General features: G+C 44.6%; 1 protein-coding gene across 1 annotated transcript in view; it reads right to left on the bottom strand.

Annotated features, from left to right (window-relative positions):
* Positions 1 to 20,835, bottom strand: part of LOC147896132 (ribonuclease TUDOR 1-like) — a 42,045-nt gene extending 21,210 nt beyond the window's left edge. The window contains exons 1-9 of the mRNA XM_087382180.1: positions 20,488 to 20,835; positions 19,349 to 19,423; positions 19,129 to 19,242; positions 18,838 to 18,942; positions 17,937 to 18,143; positions 17,517 to 17,756; positions 16,091 to 16,198; positions 15,800 to 15,970; positions 15,464 to 15,661 (exon numbers count right to left, since the gene is read on the bottom strand). Of these exons, the coding sequence (XP_087238306.1) occupies positions 15,464 to 15,661; positions 15,800 to 15,970; positions 16,091 to 16,198; positions 17,517 to 17,756; positions 17,937 to 18,143; positions 18,838 to 18,942; positions 19,129 to 19,242; positions 19,349 to 19,423; positions 20,488 to 20,691 (1,422 nt within the window). The 5' untranslated portion in view covers positions 20,692 to 20,835. The remainder of the gene's footprint in view (positions 1 to 15,463; positions 15,662 to 15,799; positions 15,971 to 16,090; positions 16,199 to 17,516; positions 17,757 to 17,936; positions 18,144 to 18,837; positions 18,943 to 19,128; positions 19,243 to 19,348; positions 19,424 to 20,487) is intronic.
* Between the last annotated feature and the right edge of the window lie 404 nt (positions 20,836 to 21,239).

Raw genomic sequence — 21,239 nt, 5'->3', positions numbered from 1 at the left:
CCGTGCGCAACCAGGCTGCACAGCAGCCGTACCGGAGCGACCAGTACAGCCAGCCGTACCGGCTGTACGATCGCGTGACCAGCAGCAACCGGCTGCACACAGGCAGCCAACCTCCATCAGCGGGCGAGGACGCGTGCAAGACCTTCGACTTTTTTTTTGGGGATCCGTGCCCTCGCAGGTACAGGGTACAGCAGGTACCCTGCGCAGGTACAGAAGGTACAGCAGGCACAGATTTTTTTTTTGGGGGAAGAAGGAAAAGAGAGAGCACTCTGCTCTGCATTCCCGGAATTTTTTCAGTTCTAAAACTGTGTTTGAGGTACAGCAAGTACACTCGTGTCCCTCGTGCTTGAGGTGACTAGTGCCACAGTGTGTGGTGGTTGCACAGTTATTTTTTGTTTCGGGAAGGTCAGATGCCTTAATTTGCAGAGGGCTTTTATGCTTTTGCTGAGTGCACATCTCAGTTTACGGGTGACAATTTCAAAGGGCTTTTGCCTGGAAGTGTATGCAGTGTATGCCTTGAGGCAGTGTGGAGCCAGGGTGCCCACATTGGCCTTGTTTCCACAGTGTACTCAATGACATTTCTTGCAGGTCACATTCTGTGTACGACACTTTGAAAATCTCAGTTGAGCCACGCTTGGCCAGGGCGCATCGAGTTTACTCGGTCCCTAACTGTCCATCGTTGACAGTGCTCAAAAGATTTTCTTTTTCGGTGTTTGTACGTTGGGATCTGTGTTGCCACTGTGCACACAGGCAGTTTATGCATTACTGTCAGGTGAAAGTGCCAGGAGAGCGCTGTTTTTTGTATGCTACCTCAGTGTTGACGTGTTTTTCACTTGGTACAAGTGTCAAATCAAGGGGCTTTTGCCCAGATTTTGCTTGTGAGCACTTGAGTTACTGTTTGAGAACTTCAGATGCCTTTTATCCTCTTGGCAGAAGGGTGATTGTTTGGGATTTGTCCCATACTTTGTTGCAGGTTTTGTGACAGGCTGAGGTGTTTGGAGCCTTTTTTCAGTGGACAAAACAGTGTATGACAGGTGGTTTATGCATATAAAATCAGTGCAATACCTCATCTGAGGTGGGAGAAGTGATCATGACATCAGTGTTTTGTGTTTCGTCAGATGATGATGCACTTGTAAAGCACTTGTGGAACAGCTGCAGCATTCTGTAGTTACTGTTTTATGCCTTTTTTGAGCACGGTACAGTGTGTCAGAAGGTACAGTGACTGGAGGGAAAATTTTCTGTTTTGCTGCAGATTTTTTTACAGTAAAAAACAGCACTATTGTGAGTGCTCCTGGCTCTTGATAGAGCAGGTTTTCTGAGAAATCAGAATTTTATTTAGTCTTTTTTTGACTTACAGGGAGTCAGGCACTTTCCTTATCTGATATGGCATCAGGGGGAAGTGAATCTTCAATACTGAACATAAAGAAATTGGAAGGGGCACACAATTATGCATTATGGGCAGAACAGTGTTTGAATGTACTTCTGCTAAAGAAGATTTCTAAGCCCATAAGGGTGAAGGGTGTCAAGCCATCTGGGATGGCAGATGATGAGTGGGAGGAGCTTGATTTGTCCGCAAGGGCTGCTATCATGCTTACTCTCACTGATTCTCTTGTGTTCAATGTTCAGGCAGAAAAGAAGACCTCTTATGGCCTATGGCAGAGGCTAGAAGAGTTGTATGCCCAAAAGAGTTCAGCCAGTAAGGTTTATTGGTTGAAGAAGCTTGTCGACCTTCGCATGAAGGAAGGTACAACTATGACCTCACACTTGAGTGAGTTCAATGCCATCTTTACACAGCTTATTGCACAGGGATTGAACCTTGATGAGGAGTTCAAGGCTACTTTCTTGTTGTGTACCCTCCCTGAGAGTTGGGACACTTTCAAGACCACTCTGTCAAATTCAAATGTCACTCTTATGTATGCTAATGTGGAGAGCTCTCTCCTTATGGAGGAGATGAGCAGGAAGAATAATGCAGGCAGCAAGTCTTCCAATGCTTTGCAGGTACAGGAAAGAGGTAGAACTCAGCAGAAGGAGAGATCTGCTGGCAAGTCCAAATCCCGCAGTCATTCCCGTGGCAAAAAGGATATTGAATGCTTTTACTGTGGCAAGAAGCGACATGTGAAGTCTAAGTGCTTCAAGTTTATACGGGATCAGAAAGCCAAGAAGGCTGAGACAAAGGATGCAAGCAGTGGAAGCAAAGGCAAAGGCAAGGCCAAGGCAGATGACTTGGATGCAGTGAATGTTGCAGCAGATGACAGTGACAGTGACAGACATGATGTATTATGTTCTTCTGCTGTAATTGCACATACATTGGTTGTTGATGGTCATGACATGCACACCTGGCTCTTGGATTCAGGTGCTTCTTTTCATGTTACGCCTCATAGGGAGTGGTTTACTTCCTACACAGGTACTCATGGAGTTGTTCACCTTGGGAACAACTATGCATGTCAGATTGCAGGGATTAGCAGTATACAGATAGTATTCCCTGACGGACGCATATTTATGCTTGATGGTGTTCGCCATGTGCCGCAAATCAAGGAAAATCTGATTAGCACTGGCTTGTTGGATGACAGTGGTTATCACACCACATTTGGGGATTCCAAATGGGTAATTACTGATGGCTAGGTTGTAGTGGCTGAGGGTTATAAGAGTGATACCTTGTACCCTCTTTATGTTTCCAGTGAAGGTAATCATGTTGTTGCCATAACCGAGCTGCCAAAGGTTTCATTGTGGCATAGCCGGTTGGGACACATGTCCGTTAAAGGAATGCAAGAACTGTCACGTTTGGGTTATCTGCCGTCTCTTTCATTTTCAGATTTGCCTACTTGTGATCATTGCATTTTTGGAAAGCATTCTATGACTCCTCATAAGAGGAGAACTCCCCGGAATAGAGCACCGCTTGATCTAGTGCACACTGATTTGTGTGTGATGCCACAGCTATCACTAGGGGGTGCAAAGTATTTCATTACTTTTATTGATGATGCCACACGCAAAGTGTGGGTCTATTTCTTGAAGCATAAGAGCGATGCCTTAGATGCTTTCAAGAAGTTTGTCGCTCAGGTTGAGAATCGGACAGGACGCAGGCTGAAATGCCTCAGATCCGATAATGGGGGTGAGTATGTGTCACATGCTTTTGTACAGTTATGCGAAGCTAAGGGCATTAAACAGGAACTCACAGCCCCTCATAATGCATCTCAAAATGGTGTGAGTGAGTGGATGAATCGAACTATTCAGGAGAAAGTTCGATGTATGTTGTCTTATGCTGCATTGCCCCATGGCTTTTGGGCAGAAGCCGTGCAAACAGCAGTTCACCTAATTAACAGGTCGCCGAACAAGGCTTTGGAGTTGAAAGTGCCAGAGGAGGTGTGGTCTGGCAAGCCACCTTCATATAAGCACTTACGTGTGTTTGGCTGCGAGTGCCTTGCTCATGTACGCAAAGAACTGCGCACCAAACTGGAGCCAAAGTCTTTCAAATGCATCTTCATGGGTTACGGTGACGAAGGTGAAATGGGGTACAGGTTATGGGATCCTGTTAAACGGAAGATTATACGCAGCAATGATGTCATCTTTGAAGAGGATAGTGTACACAAAGAACCCGTGCAACCTGTGGAATACAGGAGGGTTGTTTATGATGATGTCGGACAGCAAAGAATGCCCATTAATATGCAGCAGCAGGCTGCTGTAAATAACCCTGTTCAAGAGGGTATACAGGCTGAAAATCAGCCAGACAATTTTGCCAATGATGCACCACTGGATATGCCAGCAAATGGCGCTGTAGAACAGCCAAATATGGTGGTACAGCCACCCGTCATGCATGACGAACAGGCTAGACAGCAGCCTAATATGGAACATTTTGTTAGGAGGAGCACCCATGTACAACGGCCTCCTGACAGGTTTGTTCCAGGAGCCAATAATGTGGCTGATTTTATCATGCTGACAGATTGTGGTGAGCCTTCCAGCTTCAAGGAAGCTATGGGAAGAACAGAGAAAAGGAAGTGGGAGAAAGCCATGCAATCAGAAATGGACTCCCTACTTCAAAATGATACATGGGACTTGGTGCAGCTACCTGCAGGCAGAAAGGTTTTGCCATGCAAGTGGGTTTACAAAGTCAAAGTGGATTCAAATGCTTTACCTAGGTATAAGGCCAGATTGGTTGCCAAGGGATTTAAGCAGGAGAAGGGCATTGACTTTGATGAGATCTTTTCCCCTGTAGTCAAGATGACTACTTTGAGAGAAATATTAGCTCTTGTTGCTCATGAGGACATGGATTTATGTCAGATGGATGTGAAGACTGCTTTTCTTCACGGAGATCTCCACGATGAGATCTACATGAGTCAGCCAGAGGGATATGCTGTTAAAGGGAAAGAGCAGCTTGTGTGTAAGCTCAAGAGGAGCTTGTATGGACTCAAGCAGGCGCCAAGGGAATGGTACAAGAAGTTTGATGCCTTCATGCAGTCCCAAGGGTATCATAGGTGTGAGACCGATCACTGCTTGTACACCAAACGGGCAAAGGATGGAAGTTTGATGCTACTCATTCTATATGTGGATGACATGCTGATTGCCAGCAAATCTCAGCAAGAGATTAGTGCTTTGAAGAAGCAACTGCATAAGTCTTTTGACATGAAAGACTTGGGTGATGCAAACCATATTCTTGGTATGCGGATTATTCGTGACAGGTCCAAGGGACTTTTGTTTCTGTCACAGAAGGAGTACATTGACAAAGTACTGCAGAGGTTTAAAATGGAGGGGGGGAAGTCTATTAGTACCCCGTTGCCTCCTCATTTAAAACTCAGCAGTAAGGACAGCCCCAGATCAGATGATGATAAGGCTGAGATGGCCAAAATTCCGTATGCATCTGCAGTTGGTTCTTTGATGTATGCCATGGTTGCCACTCGTCCGGATATTGCTTTTGCGGTGGGAGTCATCAGCAGGTATATGGCAAATCCAAGCAAGCGGCACTGGGAAGCAGTGAAAGGCGTCTTGAGGTATCTCAAGGGTACCAAAGACTTGTGCATATGCTATGGTAGGCAGGATGCATTGGTGCATGGTTTTACAGATTCAGACTATGCTGGGAATGCAGATAACCAGAAGTCTACTACCGGTTATATTTTCACTTTTGCAGGAGGTGCTATATCATGGGTGTCTCGGTTGCAGAAATGCATTGCACTGTCAACCACTGAAGCTGAATATGTTGCAGCCACTGAGGCTTGCAAGGAAGCAATATGGCTTACTCGGCTGGTGGGAGATTTGGGCATTACAGGAGATATGCCAGTTTTGCATTGTGATAGTCAGAGTGCTATCATGTTGGCAAAGAATCCGGTCTTTCATCAGAAGACCAAGCACATAGATGTGAAATACCATTTCATCAGGGAGGTACTGGAAGACAAGCGGCTTGAGCTTGTGAAGGTGCATACTGATGATAATCCTGCAGATTTGCTCACTAAGAGCTTGCCTACAGAGCGGTTTGCACATTGTCGCCACATCATGGGATTAGGATGAGACCATTCTTATTTTACGGTCTTGTATACAGTAACTGTATATTGCTGTAATTTTTATTCTTTTCTCTCCTTTAGGCACATTGGCCTTTAGGTGGGAGGTTGTTGGGGTAAAGGCACATTGCCACCCTTTAAAATGTTATGACACACCCACACTTCTTGTGTCTCCCTCTCTCTGTCTCCATCGTTCCACTCCCTCTCTCTTTCCCTCACATTGAGTACTCATTTTCTAATCTAGGAGGACCAACTTTGTAAAAATTGCTAGTTTCATTTATTCACGGAGCCATCTTCAAGACACCAGAACTTTTAGGCACTACATAGTCAAAAACTCATTAACATCAAAAGGGCGGAGCTCTACTAGAGGATCCTTGAGCTTCTAAAAAATTATAGCCCTTCACTCAGCCAATAGGATAAGGTGAAATCGAGCACATCTAGAAAGATAAGATCGATATACAATAACATAGAGGCATAAAAGAGGCTTGATATAAGTTTTCATAGCATGAATAAATGTTCCTCCAATGAGAACAAATATGCTCTATTCTTACATCTGTATCAAGGATTTAATCAAAAGCATGGATACTGAAGCATATTAATGCACTATAAAGTTGTGATATTCACACATATGGACACAACTATTGTTTTCTGTAGGACATTCTATGGGCTATCCATAGGTGCCACTCATTCCTTGATATGTGCCTTGTAGGCCTAGTTACAGTCAATTAGGTCAGTTGGTACAGTTAGTACATGCACCACTTAGGACACTTAGTCCAATTAGGGCACTTTGCCCTAGGGTTTTGTTAGATTGTCTCTCTCTTGCACTTTCACTTAGTTTTGCAGCAATGCATTACAGCATCTCGTTTTTGTCTTCATTCCCTCATTTCTTGAGCTTCCATCGCTTGCCCTAGCCTACAATGGTATCAGAGCAGGTTGGGGATCCCTCCCCTCAGCCATTGACAGCTTTCTCAAGTTGTTTGGCAGCCTCTTGAGCCCTCATTATTTGCTGGTCTCCTTGTTTTCTTCATGCACAAGATCATATGTCGCCTCTCCAAGCACTTCCGTCATGGGAAGTTTGCCTTTTGCACAAGAAGATTGCATTTTGGAGCACCTACTGTGAAGGAAGACCTGTTTCGGAGCATTTACTACTGCAGCCGCCTCACACGTGTGATTCCATACAGCCGTACGGACAATATGGACCAGCTGTGGCTGCATTTATTGTGGTTTCTAACGCTGTACAGATGCATTAATTCTTGGTACAGACTTGACAGCAGCTATACGGACACATTAATTGCTGATACGACTTGCACAGACGTTTTTCAAGCTGTTCCGGTGCATTCATTGCCTTCCAAACCTGCCTCAAAGTTCGTGCCATCTTTTTGGAGATGTTTCTTGCTGTCTTGTGCTGAGTGCCGGTGTTTGGAGACTTTTGGAGCTTGTTGCTATGATCCGGAGGCCTCTCCTTGAGCCCATTCCTTCTCGTTTAGCTTCCCTTTGCCTCGCTGTACGGACGTTTTTCGAGCTGTCCTGGTGCATTCATTGCCTTCCAAACCTGCCTCAAAGTTCGTGCCATCCTTTCGGAGGTGTTTCTTGCTGTCTGTTAGAAATGACCCAACAGAGGGTACACGTAGCGGAAGACTTATAGTAATGCCCAAGAGCTCACACAGTGTGTGTGTGGGTGTGGAATCACAAACTTCTTTACTTATGTGCATTCAATAGATGTGATGTGCAGACTCATCAATAGACAATGAGCCGGCCAGATAGAGAAACCACCAAAATATATATTTCCATCCAAAACTATGGACACAATACAAGAGAGATAGATCCAGAGTCCCACCAATGGTGTGGTCCTCTGATCTTACCACAAGGTCCTTCTCCTATCTGCTGGCTATCTCTAGACTCGAGCCCGCGTGCTCCACCTCGAGCGTAGTAGACTTTCCGTCCAAAGATCTCAGCACCTTGCTGCCCTAGTAGACAGCCTAGGCTTCAGGCCCAAGTGAGCTCAGTCTGCAGCAACTCTAGCCCTGCTTTGCCTCCTGGATGTAGGCCCAAAGATCAGGCTTCTGCTGCTCCTATATTTGCTGACTTGCTGGATAATGAATGAGGCCAAGAGCCTCTCCTTATATAGGCCCTAAGGCCTGCTGAGAAAACCGACCAGTCTGTCCCAATCTGGGCCGACTGGACAGACCAGGTTGGCTGGCCCAACCGACCTGGTTGGCTCAGCCCAACCAGCCCCAATAGGGCCCTTTACTGGCCCCACAAAATCGCCCTCCTGGGCTCTCTTTTCCAGGGCTTGCTGGCCCACAATTCTATGCAGGGGCTGAGCCCTTGCCCAGCCCTAGATAGGGCCTGGTTGGCTGGCTTTGCCCAGCCCAACCAGCCCTCCATATGGGCTGCCATGTGCTGCCCCATCCCCTACCATGTCAGCGCCTGTTCTCCCTGCTGGTTTTGCCCTCTGCCAGGCTCTCTCCAGCCACGTATGCAGCGCCGTACTGTTCCGTACATTGCTGATGTCATCGTGCCTATTACCTGGGACACCCCAAATCTGTCCCAGATCCACACATCCAGGTAATCTCTCTTTGGGCACATCCTGCCCTAGGTCTCCCTCCCCCACACTCTCCTCATTTGGGGGCTTACAAATGGGGAGGTGACCTTTCCAACACTATCTTGTGCTGCGTGCCGGTGTTTGGAGACTTTTGGAGCTTGTTGCTGTGAATCCGGAGGCCCCTCCTTGAGCCCATTCCTTCTCATTTGGCTTCCCTTTGCCTCACGCCTCACGCTACAAGTTTCCCTCCATTGGATCACCCTCCTTTCGTTTCGAAGTGTTCTCCTCCTCAGGGGACACTTTCTCTTGCTATAACTCTCACTTCCAGCCTTCTCTTGGCATCTCTCAGTGCCATTTGTTGTCCTTTTCACCTCTCCTTGATTCCAGAGCAGATTCACTAGGATGGTCGAGATGCCAAAGCACATGCCTTGATTCCTCTTTTAGTTAAAAGGGTCATTATCCCTCGTATTTGATCTTCCAAGACAGCAAAGCAAGCTTATATCAGGCACAGAATGAGGCGAGGGTCACCTATCTTCGCAAGACTTAAAGCTTGAAGAGCGTGGTAATATGGATGCCTATCTTACCAGTATGAAGGATCTAAAAGGGCACTAAGCTAACATTGATGAGGTGGTGCCTGATTCTCAGCATGTTTCTAATACCCTTGATGGGTTGCTTGATTCTAAACAGGGCTTTGCTACTACATTGAGGTTGGTTGCAAGTGGCAATGCCAACCATTATTTCTTTGACCAGCTAATTGCCGTCTTACTACAGGAGGAACAAAGCCGTGCAAACCGTAATGCTTCTATGGCTAATGATCAAGCCTTTGCTGCCTAGCATAAACACAAAGAAAAAGGCAAGGTTTCAGCTGGTAAAGCCCCTCATTCACATGCTAGTCACTCCCATGATGCTTCGGATAAGAAGAAGAAAAGAGATGCAACTATTGCAAGAAACCTAGGCATGACATTTCTGAGTGAATGCCAAAAGAGAATTGCATCTGAGAAGAAAAAGAAAGAAGTTGAACTTGCAATATCTAGTTATCCTACTCCATATGATCCACATGAGTTAGCTAATTTTGCACATCACCAACATTGGGCTTTTCTTGTTACATGTCAGTATGATCTTGATGTTCATGATGTTCATGATGCCTGCATGACAGTTTCCGATGAATCTGATGCCTAGTTCTTTGATAGTGGTGCTAGCGAGCACAACACTTCCTGCAGAAAGTTATTCAGCTCACTTGGGCATGCATCTAAGGGGGGGACACTTACATATGCCAATAATGCATCATGTACTGTGAAAGGCATTGGGAAAGTTACCATTACTTCTGTTTCTAGTTGGTCTACTCAATCTAGACAATGTGCTTTATGTTCCAAGCATTCGCAAGAACCTCACCTCTATTTCAGCCATAGCTACTTGTAGCTTATCAGGTTCTCTTTGATGGTGTTCGGTGTGCGGTTTAAGATGCTACACATGCCTTTACCATGGTGTTGATTGGGACACTGACTAGAGAGCTATACAGACTTGATGCCTACGACAGATGCTTGGATGATGCTGGACTTGCAGATGCAGATGCCTATGATGTTGATTATTCTACCATGGCAGATACCCATTTGTGGCATGAGAGGTTTTGACACCTCAACTTTGCCGCTTTGGTGAAGTTACATAAGGATGGTATGATTATTGATCTTTCAAAAACGCATATGCCTTCAAAGCATGTCTATGAAGCTTGCTTGCTTGGTAAGATGCACCATTCTGCATTTCCCAAGGATGGGAGAGCTGGTGCTTCACACAAGCTGTATTTGGTTCATAGTGATGTTTGTCAATCCATGCGGGTTGCAGCTCTTGAGGGATTCTGTTATTTTGTCACATTTATTGATGACTTCACCAGGTATACTTGGATTTTTGCTTTGAAATCTAAATCTGAAGTTTTTGCATGCTTCAGGCATTTAATTTCCTTCATAGAGAAGGAAAGCGAGCTGAAAATTGCCCACATTAATACAGATAGGGGGGGTGAGGAATTTGCTGATTTTACATCATCAATGCACTGTGCCTTACACTCCTCAACAAAATCCTGTGGCTGAGAGAAAGAAAAGATCAATCATGGAGATGGTTAGGTGTATGTTGAAAGGCAAGCACTTGCCTAACAAGTTGTGGTTGGATGCCGTTACGTGTGCAAATTACATTTTGAACAGATGTCCCACCAAGGCATTGAAGACCATCACACCATACGAGGCTTGGATGGGTCATAAGCCCACGATTTCTCACACAAGGACTTTTGGATGCTTGGCATATGCACATGGCCTTCTCAGACACGCACGAAGTTGGATGATAAAGCTGTCAAATGCATGTTTTTTGGGTATAGCTTAGAAGCAAGGGATACAAGCTCTACCAGCCCCGCACAGGCAAGGTTTTTGTTAGTAGGGATGTTGTGTTTGATGAATCTTCCTCTATGCCTTTGCTGGACTGTCAAAAACAGCCCGTTGTTGATGCTCCAGATCTCTTTAACAGCTTGATGCCTTTGTTTCCGTCAAATTCTCATTATGATGTCACATCTAAGGTTGCTCCTCCTACATCTGCTGGTCATTTGCAGCCACATGTGCAGCCTGAAATTCAGCATGATTTACAGCCTGATATGCCTCAGCTTGATCATGATATTGTGCGCAAGGCTCTTGACCAGGAGAGAGCTGAAATTCAGGAGCCCAAAAAGGTCGCCCGTTGGCTCCTTGACACATTACAAGACAGCAAACAGGATACTCCTTTGCCAGCCCATACTAGAGCAGTTGTCCAGAAAGAGCATGCTAATTTGGTTGCTTGTGCATTTGTTGCTACAGCATGCAATCAAGAGTCCATTATGTCATAAGGATGCCTTTCAGAATGAATGTTGGTTAGAAGGCTATGCAAGCTGAATTGGATTCTATCTATCAGAATAACACTTGGGAGTTATACAACTTGCCTCCTGGCAAGAATGCCATTGGAACTAAGTGGGTTTATAAAATTAAACAGAAAGCTGATGGTTCAATGGACTGTTACAAAGCTTGCCTTGTTGCTAAGGGCTATGCTCAACAGCAAGGCATTGACTTTGAGGAGACTTTTGCCCCCACTTCCAGGATCACTACTATCCAGATTGTTATTACCTTTGCTGCCCACTTTCATTGGGAGGTACATCAGCTTGATATTAAGACAGCTTTTCTTCATGGGCATTTGCAAGAAGAAGTCTATGTTACCCAATCTCCTAGATTTGAGGTTGAAGGTTCTGAAAGGAAGGTATGCCGCTTAAAGAAAGCCCTATATGGATTGAAGGAGGCACCCCGGTAGGATACATGCTCATTTGCTTACACTTGGCTTTCAGAAGGCTACTCTTTACATCCGCAAGAGTTGGACAGATTTGCTGATTTTAGTACTCTAAGGGAAACCTCAAATCTGATGTGGATCCATTGTTGTACACTGAAATGAAGATAATGGGAGAGAGGGGCCCTATATATAGGTCGCCCCCTTGCCCTAGGTAACCGACTAGAAGGGAAAGGGGGTGGCCGACTGGACAGCCAACCCAGGGCGGGTCTAGCCAACTGGCTGGTCGGTGGGCATGGCCAAGCCTAGGGGCATAAATGGCCTCCCAACCAAGGAGCCTCCTAGGCGGCCTATTGGCGGCCGTAGATAGACCCCAAAGGAGGGCAAAACAGCCCTGAAACTGCCCGGCAACTCCTGCTGTAGTACGGCAGACAGCTCGGCCTGGTAAGGACATGAAGAAGGGTGGAAACCAGCTCTGTACCTCTCCATCCACCCCTCCACACAGTCGAGGACTCGGCAGCACCCATTGCTCTCTCCCTCCACCTCTCTTAGGCCCTCTCTCAACCTCTCATGGGCAGGCAGACCCACAACCAAGGCCGTCACTCTAGAGATTTTCTCTGTGACAAAGGCTAGCACCAAGGCAGAGGCTAATCAAAAAGTAGTCTGCATTCCCTTTATTCAAGATACAATGGCTTGTGCAGACTATACAATTCCATTTTAGTCTCTCCCAAACAAGCATTTCTAAGCAAAAAATGTTTACATAATCTAGCTTATGGGGCAACACCCACTTGTGATAATTTATGGCAATATCAACAACCACTATACAATTCCCTTTTAGTCTCTCCCAAACGAGTATTTAGATAATCTAGCTTATGAGGCAACACCCACTTGAGATAATTTATGGCAATATCAGCAACCGCAACATGGATGAAAACTTCACAAGGTGAAATTTGCATGTCTGCTAATAGAACGGGAAAATATAACTAGATGAATAAAGTCATCTTCTAAAAACACAACGCATATCGAGCTTTAATCTCATGACAGTCCGTCACAAGGTTGATAAACTCAATCACGAATAGCAAGGACTAGCTAGTATGACAGCCCCACAGACATCATCAGCGCCGAATGGTGGATGTAGAACGCAATATCAAGATATGCTTTGACACTTACATATCCACACACACACACACACACACACACACACACAAGCATTTATTCATACGAAGGTCGTTGTACTAGTTTCTGACAGCATTCCAGAGGTGAAGGGCAGACTCAACCATGTCAAAGGCTAGCACTATACTAGATTTCTAAGAGTTTGCTGACTCTTATAAGTTTCCATTGCTTTCATGTGAAATAATGCTTTATGCACATCCTTTTAGCACAGCTCTGAAATTCTTTGACGGAAGTTTCATACAATGTGGCACCATCATGGCTCACTATTTCTAGCTTGAGTACTAGGCTTTATCCCACTTATTTGTTTCTCTCTCATGATTTCGGGACAATATTTCCTGCCATACTATCAATTTTGGAAAGGAAGAGCAAATCCAGAATGGAGAAAAGACGAAGTGGAGTGGTAAAATGCAAGGTAGGGAGAGTGAGGAAAGGGGGGTTGTGTGTGTGCAGCACATGCCTATGTGCGCATTTTAGTCCTTTCTGTCTATATATTCTCTAGTGCTAACCCACTTAGCTTACATTTTCTTTGTCAAAGCAATCCCTTACCAAAGATTTACTGTCAAAATTACAACCAATGAAAAAAAAAATTTACAACCAATGGCTATCCCACGATGAGCATCTATTGGGAGACCATGGGTTGCTATTTGGTTGTAACTGGCTGGCCATGGGTTGCTAATAGAGCATCCCAGTAGAAATTGGCTAACCATGGGTTGCTAGTAGCTATCCCTAGGGTTGAGGGAGCCTAGAGAGCGAAGTTATTAGTCTAGGGACGAAGGACTAAGGGCTAAGGTGACATATGCCATCGGAATAAAGGTCTCATGGCATAAAAGCATTCAAGCGCTATATCTTGGCATGATGGCTTGGGTCATGGGCATTCACTAATCAATACCTAGATCATGGATCTTGGCCATAGGCATGGCCAAGATAGCTAGCTAGTAACCTACTCTAATGCCTCCCTTGTGGAAGGGATGTCTGTAGTGGTATGAGATATGTCGAGCTGCATCCAAGAACATGCCCAAACTGATACTCCGAAACACAACACAGTGTGCGGTTTCAATCTCATAATACTCACTCATAAGGTTGAAAACCATAATCTCCATCATGCACAGCAAGGACTAGCTACCAGACATCCCACTGATGTCATCAATGCCCCACGGTGGTATAAACATATGCTAACACATACATACCCACACACCCACACATACTAATGCATACATTTATACAAAAAGCTTCATACTCAGTTTTTGTCAGCACTTTGGAGGTGAAGGGCAAACTCAGCCATCACAAAGGCTAGCACTAAAGGAGAAGGCTAATCAAAAAGGAGTCCACATTCTCTTCATTCTGGCACTCTGCTTGTGAAGATTATAGATTTTAATTTAAGCTCTCCCAAACAAAGATTTCTAAGCAAAAAATGCTTAGACAACCTAGCTGAAAGATAGATAGAATTTATCGCAATATCAGCAAGCCGCAACATGGACGAAAACTTACAAGGTGAAATTTGCATGTCCGCTAATATGCAGGGAACATATCTCTTGATGTAACCCAGGAACATGGTCCTCTGAAAACACAACACAGTGTCCAGTTCCAATCTCATGATAGTCACAAATAACATTGAAAACCATAATCTCCACCAGGCATAGCAAGGACTACCTACTATGACATCACCACCGACGTCATCAGCGCCCAAAGGTTGGTGCAGACCATAGAATAAGCATATGCTCACACATACATATCAACACACCCATACATACTTGAGCATACATTTATAAAAATATATAAAATTCAGCCGGTAGATTATATAAAGGAAGTATTGTAGCCCCTCTCCTCATCAAGACGCCTGGAAGAGGGAGAGCAGCATCAGTGCCATTTGAGCCAAAGAACTTGCAAGCTCAGCTTTTGTCAAAGCAAGAGTGACTAACACCTGCTTCCTCTTAAGCCACAAGATGGCCCCCTAATCCCAGCATGAAATAGTGACTGTAGTGGACTGTATGCTGTCTAAGTCTTTAGTCCACTCAGAATCACATTACTAAGTGAGATACAAAAAAATAATCCCATACTGCATGTACCTTTGAGACACCAGAGTACCTCATGCAGGCAGTCCAATGAATCACCCTTTTCTTTGATGGAAACAGACTAAGACCCACAATAAATCTAACTACCTCCTAAATGCAAACGTGATATCCAAAAAATCTAACTACCTCGTAATGCTGGTAGCCACCCAACCAAAAGATGTCCCCTTTGCTCAGCTTGGGCTTCAACTACATCGAAGGTTTTAATTGTCTTAAGTTTATTGTGCAAACCCTTGGCAGTACACTTTTGGTAGCTTCTGGTACCTTGAGTTGACGGAGCTTATAGCGATTCCTTTTGTGCTCCAATTTCTGCTGTACTCTCAAGTTCTCAGTTTCTGCTTGAGCACATTACTCGGTGTGTGTTGGAGAGAATTGGGCTCTGTTACCATCTACATTCTGTTGCAGGACTGGCATTACATTGCTGTCCATTCTCTGAAAAAATACTCAGCCACTCACTTTTTTCCCCTTAAAACTGTCTCTCTTCTTATTCAAGTATTTCTTACCCACTTGTGCTGCAGCCCTGTCCCTCATGCAGACTTTCCTTTATACATGGCTTCAAGTTCACACTTGCCTCTAAGTAGACCTTCCCTCATAGAAGGCATCAATCTCACTCTGTGAACATCATCCACCGTTACATTTGTGCGTTCACCACACTCACCCTAATGTAAGCTGTGCACCGTACACACCATCAAATTTGTGCTGGTCAAAGATGAATAAGCTCAGGGTGCTAACATATCAGCAATGCCTATATTCGGATGGGTGAACTGCCTGCATGTATAGTTCATGTTTTGCCAGACTTACTCTGAGATTTCACCATGATTAAAGCAGAGGATGATATTTTATTGCCACTAAAAAATGATGCCATACATATGCAAACATGCAGGAAAATGAAAAGCATCAACCTCTTGTCCAATAAGACGAGACCGTAAGAATTCCTTGGCTTCTCGGGCATAAGGAGCAGGTTTCTCCTCTTTCTTTGGATTGCCCATTTTCGGAGCGCGAATACTTGACAAATTCACTCTGCGTTCAGCCGTAAGGCTTCCAAAAGGAGCAGCAGCATCAGCCACAACAATACAATCTCCACTGACGATCTCTATAACCTGTAAGACAACCACACAGACATTTGATTAGATAGTACAATTCAACTGTACACAAAAGAGAAATACCAAACACCAATTATAAGCACTACCTTGCTAAGTTGAACCATTAAAAATATTTTCAGCTTTGTTAATAACAACCTTGCCCTTGAAGTTGTCATCACGGATGGCAGTCGAGTTTGATGGAGGAGGAACATAATTCGTCCACAGTCGCAGCCTATCTTTCTTTGCCAGCAATTCGGCAGTCTTCAACCGCCTTCTGGCATCTTCCTCCAGCAATTTGGCACTCCACTCCACAACTTTCGCTAAGCCCTAATGTGTCAGTCATAAAAGCCTATCAGACAACTTGGATCCAAATTCTAAAATCCTGTGCTTTAAAATGTAGTATGAAAAAACCTGCCGACCCAAGATTCCATTAAAATAGAAACTCACATTTTTTACAAGTTCAAGGGCTAAATCCACTGCAACATCACCTTCAGGGTAGTGCACTGACCCTATCAAATTACTGAACTTATCAACTCCTTCCAAAACAATTCGTACCTGCAGAACCCCCAGGTAACAGCATAAGCCAATAAAGGAAAGCAGCCACATTGAAAGTTACGCCTTTTGCAAGGCCAATAATAACATACTTGTGCCTTCCTCTTGCTTCCATATCTTAATAAGGCAACACATCATTTAGAATTCACCTTACATCCCTATGCAAAGCCTGCATATCAACATAGTTTCCACGAGTTTCAAAAACGGGGAAACAGAAATGGGCGGGAAACGGTGTTTCAGAGTTTCGGTCACCCGGTAAACGGTGGAAATGGAGTTTCGGTTTTTAAGGTTAATAAAATATATTATATATATACCTTTGTAAGACTAGAATAAGTCCAATCATACAAATTTAGATTTTTTGTTGTTCTAACGATCAAAAATATACACAGAAAATAAAAGAGAATATGAAAGAGAAGAAAAAAGAGGTAAACAAAAACTTTACAAAAGGAAGACATACTTAGCAAGCAAAGCAACACTTATGTCGTCATCAGTGCCCAAGCATAAGCAGCTATACTGGGTTTCTAAAGACCCGCGGAGTCATATTATTATCAATACATATGTCATACAACAAGGCCTGAGAGGACAACAACAAGGAGAGGAGAGGGCAAGGGCTGAGGAGAGCAAGGAGAAGGGGGCAAGAGGAGAGGAGAGAAAGAAGGAGAGGTTGGAGAGTAGAGTAAGGAGAAGAGGAGAGGACAAGGGCTCAGAGCAAGGAGGAGTGCTGGATAGGAGAGCAAGGAGGAGGGACAGCGGGCTGAGAGGGGGGTTGTAGGATGAGAGGAGAGCAAGAGGAGAGGCTTGGAGAGGGAGAGGGAGAGCAAAAACTGCCCTACCCACCAATGGGGTTCTTTCTCAGTGGTTGAGGTGGGCGTGAGTGGTGTGTGCATGCTGTCACTTTTGCTTCTATAGCTGAGGATTGGTGTCTACAAGCTCTTACATTGCTGCTCTATATATATGCTTCCCTGGCTAGGCTCTAGAGGCACTGCCCAAAAAAAAAATATTTGGCCTGTCCAAAACACCGTTTCTGGTTTTGGAAACAGCACTGAAACGGCGAACCACTTTGGGTGCCTGACGCCATTTCTGGGAACTATGCATATCAGTCCACAGACCAAGGCCGACAACAAATAACAGACATACTGGTGCCTTCCTCTCAATTCAGTGTCTTAATAAGGCAACACATCATTTAGAATTCATATAACAGCTCTATGAAAAGCCTGCCACTTCAGTCCACAGAGAAATTGCATGACCAACAACAAATGATCGACATTCTGGTGCCTTCAATGTCTTAATAAGGCAACACATCATTTAGGATTCATCTTACATCTCTATGCAAAGCCCGCACTTCAGTGAAATGCTTTGCTTCCCTTGCATAAGGGTCTGGTGGAACTTCTACGTTCGCTGCCGAAGCGGTCGACGCAGCTAACCTCTGAGCAGAGGTGAGTGGACCTCCTAATGAGCCACCACCATCTATAGACTCTGTCTCACCATTGGTCACTTTGGAGATCACTTCTATTGAACTTTGGCTATCTGAAACTGGAGCACGCCTTCCCATTGATGGAGCCTGTGAGGTATTTGCAACATTTCAAGCATCTGTCAAAAGTTGGATGATTCTTATACAAAGACGACCAGACCACATATACCATCAGAGCATACTTTGCTTTACAAACGCAAACAGCAAGGCATACAAACTCCTCCAGATTTTTTGAGAAAACTCAAAAATTAAAAAATTCATTGAGAATACCTGAATCCCTGCAACAAAAACTTGCACATACTGATAATCTGGCAGTAGATTAACACGGATTGTGCTTCCATCCCTCACTTGTTCTACAATTGCAGGCAATGGTTTTCCTTTACTTGATGCAAGAAGACCCATTGCATCAAAGTTAGTTGCATCTCCAAGAGCAGAGGGTGGAAGGTCTCTAATCGATGCCTCCGCTGCACCAGGTGACTGAAAAGGGATGACAAGGGACACCCCATTACTGCCAATAAAAACCGACATCTTCACAATGAAATCAAAAAGTGTATGGCTAGATGTGTCCACAACCATGCTGAAGCTCATCATTTAAGAGTACAACAAAAAGTGCAGTCGCTATCCTTATGATAGAAAGCAGGCTACATGCCATCTGCTGTGAGCCTCTCGACTGCTTCATCAGCACCCAACAGTGCATATTTTATGAGTTTAACCCATAGCATATATTGTTTGTTCTGTCTATTACAACTTCACAGATGAAATGCAAAGACTAGCAATTGCGGAGAAGACTAATCAAAAATGCATTACCCATGAACCCATCATTTTGTCTGCCTAACTCGGGAATAAATTGCGATGTGATTTTGTTTGTCCTCGCCAAACAAAGCGCTATGAAAATTTGCTTTCAAATATAGCTGATAGGAAACCATGCAAATGACAATAGTAACTGACGGCAGCTTGGGCAAGAATTCCACAAGGTGGAATCTGTATGCCTGTTAATGTATACATAAATATCTAGGTGTCTCCAAAACCTGGGCAAGCTAACAACCACAGTGCTATTCTTTGCTTTAAGTACAAAGCCAATAACATTTGTAGCAGGTTAGTACCCACAAAATTACAGGCGTGTGATAAAGATTGTATCAACAAAACCAAATGAAACAAATAAAGAACTCACTTTGTCCCATATTCCAACACCTTTCTGTTTTGCTTGTTCTTCTAATCGTTCCAATTCAGCTAAAAATGGGCTAGCCTCATTGTTCTGCCCTCCTTGGGAACGAACCTGCAAGCAAAAATACGATCCTTTAGCCTGGCACGACATTGCACTCCCAAAGAGCTCAGAAATCCAACAGCATACTTTAAGCCTGCCTCAACTGAAGAGACAGCTTCAAAAATTAAAAAAAACGAGGACATTTGAAGACCTACAGCATGAAATTAAGTGAATAATTAAATAAAAAAGAAAATTTGCCTTGGCCCATCCTTCTTCAACAACTGCCAGTGCCAGATTAGTATCCCCAAGGAAAACAGATCCAAACTCCCTATTGATAGTTGAAACCACGTAATCCACCTTGAAGATCACCTCCTGCACATTTTGTCCACCAACAAAAGGAATGATATCAATGCAAATCGTGCTAATCACACTGACATGGATAGAATGGTGACCACTTAGCCATATGACAGCAGCACACCTTTCCAATACATTTCTTCCTCAGGAACTCCCGACTTTCCCAAGCAAAAGGTTCATCCTGCCCACCTCTCCGGGCCTGCATCTCAAATTCCCATTAAGAAATGAACACGAGAAATAAAACCTTGTCAATAACAGTGAGAACAACTATCTTGGCTCGTAGAATCTCACTGTTAAAGATTATGCCCAGAAACAAAACCATACGTATCCAAAACCAAATTCTTGTCATAACAAACTTCAGCAAGTAAAAAGTATATCCTGCGCTACCAGCAACATACGTTTCCAAAGCACCGATCTCTCTTTGCACATAATCACGAATCAGCTTTGCAAAGATAGACGAAGCTGTGAAAAAATCTTTATTTTCTCGCTACTCCTGCTACGGGGAGGGAAATCTAGTGCTAATACACCGCAGCAGCAGGGATGACTTGGGCTTTCGACAAGTCGCTTGCTAACGAAGGAATGAGACCAACGCTACAAGGCAGTGCATCTTGGGGTCCTGCAGAAGGGCGAGAGCGACCTTACAAAAATCGCCTCTACTTCGCACTCAAACAGATAGTCCTTCCTTACAAGCCCAAATGATCCTTTAGGCCAGACTAACCGAAAGTGCATAATCTTTTAGCAAGTTCATGAGACAGCTAACAGATAAAGGTCAAATTCCGTGGATTCGAGTTAATGAAGTATCTTGAAATCGAATCTCGATTTCTGTTTGTGACGGGTGTTCGTCAAACGAAACTAGTTGAACAGACCAGGAAATGGGTCCGTGCTTTGAACCCAGAAAGAACGAGGGAGACCCTGATATTACACACTTTAGCCGACAACGTACATTTTCAAATCTATGGAAAGAGCTTATTGCGCCAAACTGGCGAGTCAGCACGCGAGAAGCGTGACAAAAAGTTAAGTCCTTTCATCGATTCGTGGCATTGACACCCAAAGTAATTCTGGAAGCCTTCATTAGCACTACAAGTTCGAACTCATTAGATCTAAATGCTCCTATACTGAAACTAGCATTATTCTGGGTCATTGCGCATCAACAGTGACGATTTCTTTGGGTGTGAATTCCGCTTGTGAACCATGTAGATCAGATCGGTTCAAATAGCAACGGATGCTAAAGGGGGGGGGGGGGGATCAACAAATTGCGCTTACCAATCTGGGAGCAATTAAGGAGGAGAGTGTGATGGTCTTCTCAGGAGGGGGGCCGCTCTTGACAGTGCCCATGATGACGAGAGAATCGCCGGAAGGAACCGATTTGACTGAGCCACGGAGCCATTGAGCGGACATGGTGGTGGAGGGGGGAGGAGGGAAGCAAAGGCGGCAATGAAGAGGACGGGAAGGAAGGAAAAGGCACATGCAAAGAGAGGGGAAGGGAAGAAGCAGGAGGCAGGGGAAGGGCAAGAAATGGGAGGATGGAGATGCAAAAAATCGGCAGAGGCGAAGCTGAAATGCAGTGGAAATCGACAGGGAGAGTGTCTACGGCCAAAATGGGCAGAAATGAACTTGGTTAACATTATTATTAAGAGAAAAAAACATTAAGTTTTTTTTTGAGTTGCTTTAGTAGAACTCGCCTCTCTTTCTTTCTTTTGGCGCAAACCAAAAAACAAGGTGAATCGCTTTCACCTCACTCCTACCTTCTCTCTCTTTTTTGCGGGGGTTTTTTTGGGGTGCAATTGTCGTCTTCGGTGTTTTGCTCCCCCCCCCCCCCCCCCCCCACACACATGGCCGCCTCCTCCGAGCAAGGTCGTGTCTGCCGCCAACATCGGCAAATAGCACAACAAGGGGCTTCTCGAGGGAATCAACAAATGCACCTAACTGAGAAGGTTTTTTTTTTTTTAAACCACTACCACCCTGCTCACCCACCCGTGGTCTTATCGTGGGGCACCCCCCCTAGACTGGTGGAC

Source organism: Dipteris shenzhenensis, chromosome 12 (assembly GCF_047967505.1).
Source record: "Dipteris shenzhenensis isolate YYH24624 ecotype China chromosome 12, Dip_SZ_1.0, whole genome shotgun sequence".
Taxonomy (NCBI): domain Eukaryota; kingdom Viridiplantae; phylum Streptophyta; class Polypodiopsida; order Gleicheniales; family Dipteridaceae; genus Dipteris; species Dipteris shenzhenensis.
This window is presented reverse-complemented; position numbering and strand designations above follow the sequence as displayed.